Below are 6,467 nucleotides of genomic sequence, written 5' to 3' on the forward strand. Positions count from 1 at the left end.
AAGGATGATAGAATTATTGAATGGAATGAAACGGCGAAAAAAAAAAAAAAATTTGTAGTTTCCATAGCAATGAGGTACTTCTTAAATAGCAATAATCTAATGAAGTAATGTATTTGTTAAGTGAGGAAGGATAAGGTTCGATAAGGTTGATTTAAAGTCTCATTAATGAATTTTTTTTTGTAACAGAATTCCTAGGATGTTAATTTTGCTTAATAGTGACTAATTCTATTACAGTGATTCAAATCTGTATTTTTCAAGAAATGAATGAATTTTTTTTTTTTTTGAATATTTTAGAAAGAATTGCAAAAATAGGATGAAATTTTTAATTATCATTGTTAAATTTTCAAAAATATCAATTTCATTATCACAATGATAAATTTTATCATAGTGATAAATTATATTTTTCAAAAATACTTCATCTTTATTATCACAACTATTAGTATTACTAGAAGTAATTAACTTCTTGAATTTCTTGTTGCAAATCATTTGCATGATTACTTTTCATTTTAACATATCTTTTTGCATTATAAATAATCAAAGTATTGCTAATATGATAAACTTATAGCAGCATATAATTTTATCAACAATTATAAATTTGTTTATTGCATAATGATTCTCTCGTATTGCTAGTTGTCATGATAGTCAAACTAAACAAGACAAGGCTAAATATGACTAATGAGTTTGTTTGCTTTCACAAAAATCTGAGTATAATTTATCTAGGTAATTAGGTAATTAAGGATATCTTTTAATTGATTGCTATGAGTTCATTTAATCATTTGTATTGTACCAAAATTTTATCGTGTTCACTTTGAAAAGAATTGCTGAGAATGAACAATTATTGTTCTCAGTTTATATTTATATTATAAATTCAACAAATTGTAAATCATTTTATTGTACTTAAAATTAACTGCAATATGTTTTAGATAATGTCTTAGTTAATCTATCTGAACAGTTAATGAGGAAATTTAGAGTAATTGAAATTAATTACTTTAATTGTATAATTGCAAAAATAAAAAGGCTTAATTTATTCATTTGTTATCTTTGGATATCATAATTTCATTGAGATTATAGTTAAGCTGATTGAGCAGGTGAAAAGGAAAACATACAAAATATTGCAACAATAACATATAATTTGGCTCAAGAAGATACTACTTCAAGCTTAGTAATGGTACAAGGCTTCCATTATCTGCTACTCCAGAACTGGTCCATAATAACTGCCTGACAATTCCGCCCAATAAATCTAAAGTGGAAAATTTTGCATTCTTGGATGTATTTTGCGCAATGTACCACCAGAGTTGCAAGATTTTCTTTACTTTCATTTCAAATTTGAGTAATTAAACCACCAGATAATATAGTATAATTATTAAGAATTACGAAACATAACGCATAAAGGTAGTTCTAAAAACATTGTCACATAATGAATTTTGAAGACACTAATTTGAAGAATAAAAAAAAGGAAGAATATCCTCCTGCTATCTGCAGGATTTATTGACTTTACGATTACAACGATTAGCACCTTTATTAGCTCATACTGATAAAGCACTCTTTGTTAGCGCACATTAGTGTAAGACTCTTTGGGTACATTGCTCAACAATGAGCACATAGACAACTCTATGCAATGATAACGTCCCACTCATACAGTAGTAACTTTGGATGATTTTTAATCTTATTCATGACTTAACTTGATACACAATTAATCAATACATCACATCCCAATTATTTGTGATTATTTATATTTTTCTTTATTATAGAATTTCACATCTATTTGCGACAACATTCAAACACATTCGCTACTCGAAAATGTTTTGTTGACAATTCCGCTGTCTTCCGTTCAACACTTTACCGTTTTTTATAGCTTGCTGACAATTCCGCTCTCTTCCGCTTTCTTCCGTTCAACAAATCATCTATCAAACACTACCGTTTTTTATAACTTGCTGATAATTCCGCTCTCTTCCGCTTTCTTCCGCTCAGCACATACTGACAATTCCGCTCTCTTCCGCTTTCTTCCGTTCAACAAATCATCTATCAAACACTACCGTTTTTTATAACTTGTTGACAATTCCGCTCTCTTCCGCTCAACAATTTACCATTTTTTCAATGCTAATTTTAGATAAATTTAATCAATTCAAATGTTTTTTAAATACACTAGAAATTCAAAAGTTCGAAAACCGCTGATAGGTGTAGCTTATAAACACTCATTAGTTAATAGGCGATTCGTTTAAATTAGATATTATAGGTATGTGCTGCTAAAAAGTTTTCCAATGTTGCGCTAACATTAGGAAATAAGACTTACAACAAAAGAAAGACAATTTTAAACTCTTTTACTGATTTCTTTACCTCGCCTATATTCCTGATCTTGAAATAAGGTTTGCAACAAAACGAAGCCGAACTTAAATTCTCTTATTGATTTCTTTATCTGTTTTATATTCTTCACCTTCAAAGACGTTTGCCTAAACTTTAATTTTCCAAATTCCTTTAAGTTCATCTAATTATACCACTTATCACCGTTTCTCTCCTAACTTCATTTTTTCCACCATTACGGAATTAGTTTCGTTTCCGCATTTGCTTCTCCAATGCTTCCATTCCAAACTTTATCTTTTGATTTAATTTTTGTCGTTGCTTTCCGGAGAAAGCATTTGATGAGACTTACGTTTGATTATTATTTATTTACTGACTTACAAAATATACGTCTGTTTTAAGGCGAACATCAAAAATGACCAAATGTTTACTGCATCTGATTACTTTTTCAACCCTGTCAACATCTGGCATTACTTTTAAAATGTAAAATTTTGTACAATTCAATCTGATGAATACTATTGTAAATTGATACAATGAATGTTTCCGTTCTTCAGAATCCTATAATGGCTACTTCAACACGTGGTATTCGTAGAAAAAATCGATATACCGAACATCAAAATGATCAAATGATACGACGAAGCATTTGCATTTCTCAGTTCTTAAAGTATTTTTCAATTAAATATCAATTGCTGACCTAAAGTTTGCTATGATTAATTAACGGACATTCAACGGACAGTTATTTCGGAAATTTAAAATTAATCCAGAAATGAATTTCCGGAAAATATTTCCATACTTTCATTCCTTTTTATTTTATTGTTAGCAGATGACAAACAATATTGGATTTGAAAGGATAACTTAAGCAGAAATCATTCCTGAAAGTTAGCAATAATCATAGGAAAGTTTTCGAACTAACTGTCCAAAGGCTATAATTGGTTAAATGTTAAATGAATTGAAAATTTGAATTCCTGATAATGATAATTGATAATTGATAATTTATAATTGATAATGATAATTGAAAGTAGTAATTAGATATGTTTTGATAAAAGAAAGCCATCTTTGGGCGGGAATTTTTCCCAAATATTGAAATTTCAAGATTTATACCAAAATACCCAATTGAAATTTCCTTGATGAACTGAAAAATTCTAGAGATTCACAAACAGCATCACTAAATAACAATCACATCATGTCAGTTATCAATGATATCATAATTTCGACAAATAATGATACCGAAACGGAACCTCAATCTCAAGTAATTTTGAATATTGCAAATATAAATGTGACTTTCTGAATACATTACAAAGTTAAAGGATAAAGAAATAATGGTTGCTATGAAAACACTAACTGGTGTACTTTGAATGTCTCACAATAATTATCTTAATAATATCACAAAATATATCGAGAAGGGTTTGAGCTATTGATTGCAAAAGCCGAAATGATATGATCAATAAAATTGATCGTATCAATTTAATGCCGAAAGATGAATTGGAAATTATCCATACGAAAAATGGGAAAAATTTTTCTCATATCATTAAACTTTTCCGTTAGTCAATACTTTGAAAAATTGACTAAAATGGTTTTATAAATAAATTTTTAGCAAAAATAGCTTTTAAAAAAAAAAAAAATTTCAATAAGCAATGGTGATAAAGTCAGAAAGTATGAAATTTATGATGACATCGAGTTTCTAAAATATTAATTTCAGATGGGATTAATAGTAGATAGTAATAATGTTGATGCATTTTTACGTTTAAATATTGGCGGTACACATTTCTTGATCCGTAATGAAACCGTTCTACGACGACAAATTGGTTACAATTTTTACTTCTTTCATCTATTCCTTTTATTCCAATTTCTCATCTAATACTATCCTCTTATGGAAATTTTGATCAAAACAATATCAGAAGTTTATTGGCAGAGTTGAATTTAAAAAAAGGAATATTTTAAGTTTCAATTTCAGAAGTTTATTGACTAAGTTGAGTAAAAAAAAAGTATAAAATATTTTAAGTTTCAATTTAATTCCTTGTAATCATTTCTGGCTTCCTTTATTGTCTTTTTTCGATATCAATTTGGAATCTTATATCTTTATTTATCATTTTCTCACTACTATTTCCATCTTTCATGCATGCATTACTGCAGCATGCATTTATAAGTTAGAGCAGTACAAATTATTATAGCAAGATTTTTTTCCACTTAGCTCTTTTCATTTCTATCCATTAATTCTTGAACAGAATTTTTTTCTAGTTTTTTAAAAATTCGAATTTTCACGTTTCAAAATTTAATTCATTTTAATACTAGATATTTTTAAAATAGTAATTTACCAGGTAATGTTAATTTTAAAGGAAGCGAAAAAAAAAAAGACTGAAAGATTAAAAGAATGTTGATAATTGTTATCTCTGATGTCCTCAAAAATTTAAGTGATCATTTCTAATTTGCCACATGTCTCTGTGAAGATAATAGCATTTTACCGAATAAAAATTTTAAATAGCTAGAAAGTTTACTAAATTTGAATTTTAGCATTCCAAAGTGGAACTTTCATTGAAGGCAGTTATATATATATGCAATGTGAATAAATGAGCTATTATGGCCTAGGCTTTTTAATTTCAATTTCAATGAGCCATAAGTCTGTCAAATAATTTGTAGCAAAAAAAAAAAAAACAAATTTTGTTTAAATGATTAATTTTCAGGTCTCTTATCTCTTATCGTTCAATGGCCACATGAAAAACGCATATTGCTGGTAGATGCATACCTTGAAAATACAAAGGAATATTATTTTGAACGTTCCGCTTTACTATTTAATGTTATTTATCAATTTTACCTGACAGGTAAAATATCATTCTTAATTATATCTTAACTTAAAACATTTTGAATTGCATTTTTTTTTTGCAAAATTCAAAACTAATATTTTACATGCATATTTCTTGACCTTTACCCTTTTCCTTTTACAATTTAATTACTCGATAGAATATTACTTATAGGAAGATTAAAATGATTAATCATTTATTCTATTTCACTTCTTTTTTTTTTCATCGAGAATTATCGTGATTTAATTGAAATAATTCTTTTTCACAACTTATCTCATCTCATTAGCTAATTACTAAGCTATCTAAATGCGTTTGGTTTAAATTCCTCTGTCACAACTGCATCCCAAATGAGTCTAAATTACTTTACTCTCCATAACAAAATATAATTTAATACTTTTATTCAACAAAATTGCTATTGATTAATTGATTTTTAACTATTTACCTTATAAAATAATTGAAGATTTTCATTTTTAAGATTTTCAAATAAATTATGTAAATTTAAATTTCGGGAAAAATTCAAATTAAATTATTAGAAATTACAGGTTTAATACATCTACCGGAAAATTTATGCCTAAAGGATTTGCTAAATGAATTAAATTATTGGTGTATTGCTCCGGATAAGTATTTAGCCGAGTGTTGTTGCTTTGATAAAAATAACGATCAATTAGATTCAATCAAGAGCAGCTCTGAAATGGATCAAGCGGATCATTTCAGACATCTCCGATTTGGAGAATATCGATTACAAATTTGGAATCTTATTGAAATGCCATCAAGGTTTGGACGGTTTGTTAATTATTTCAGTAAAATAGTTTCTATACCTGAACCATATCTTCCTTTACCATATTACATCTTGTCTATCTACAATTACATACTGTATGATCGATTGAGTAATTCCAATTTCATTTTAATAAAAGTAATTCTATATTCCCTGAAATTTTTCATAATCAAAGTTTTTTTTTCTCTTTTTTCTTGTATGATTTTGAAGAAAGTTTTAAACTGTAATCAGGACAACTTATGACCGTAATCCAGACGATACTAATAATAAAAATGAAATTATGAATTATCTCTTTATTTGTATTCTTCATTGATATAATTATACAAATCAGATTTGATTGTCTAGATCAAATTATCGACCTGATGAGTTATCTCGTAGTATCATCGATCCATAAACTGATGATTCTCAACTGGTAGTCAGCGGACCGCAACTGATCCGCAAGAATTAAAATATGGTCCGCAAAAGCTTTTGCAAATTATGTTCCTTCTTTTTTATATTAAAATCTTCGCTCTAAGTTTAACTAATACATTCAAAGTTTTGATTAAAGTTGATTTTTAAATTAACAAAATTTATCGTTTTTGAATTTTCCAAATTCT

At 27.5% G+C, this 6,467-nt stretch overlaps 1 protein-coding gene across 1 annotated transcript; it reads left to right on the forward strand.

Moving 5' to 3' along the window:
- Positions 1-2,831: 2,831 nt before the first annotated feature.
- On the forward strand, positions 2,832-6,265 carry LOAG_11584 (hypothetical protein; the record flags this gene model as incomplete). Its single annotated transcript, XM_020448379.1, has 6 exons — positions 2,832-2,962; positions 3,445-3,547; positions 3,998-4,103; positions 4,980-5,117; positions 5,639-5,879; positions 6,217-6,265. 6 exons carry the CDS (start codon positions 2,832-2,834, stop codon positions 6,263-6,265), a joined length of 768 nt encoding a protein of 255 aa, XP_020301472.1.
- Between the last annotated feature and the right edge of the window lie 202 nt (positions 6,266-6,467).

This window comes from Loa loa (genome assembly GCF_000183805.2).
Source record: "Loa loa unplaced genomic scaffold supercont3.290, whole genome shotgun sequence".
Classification (NCBI taxonomy): domain Eukaryota; kingdom Metazoa; phylum Nematoda; class Chromadorea; order Rhabditida; family Onchocercidae; genus Loa; species Loa loa.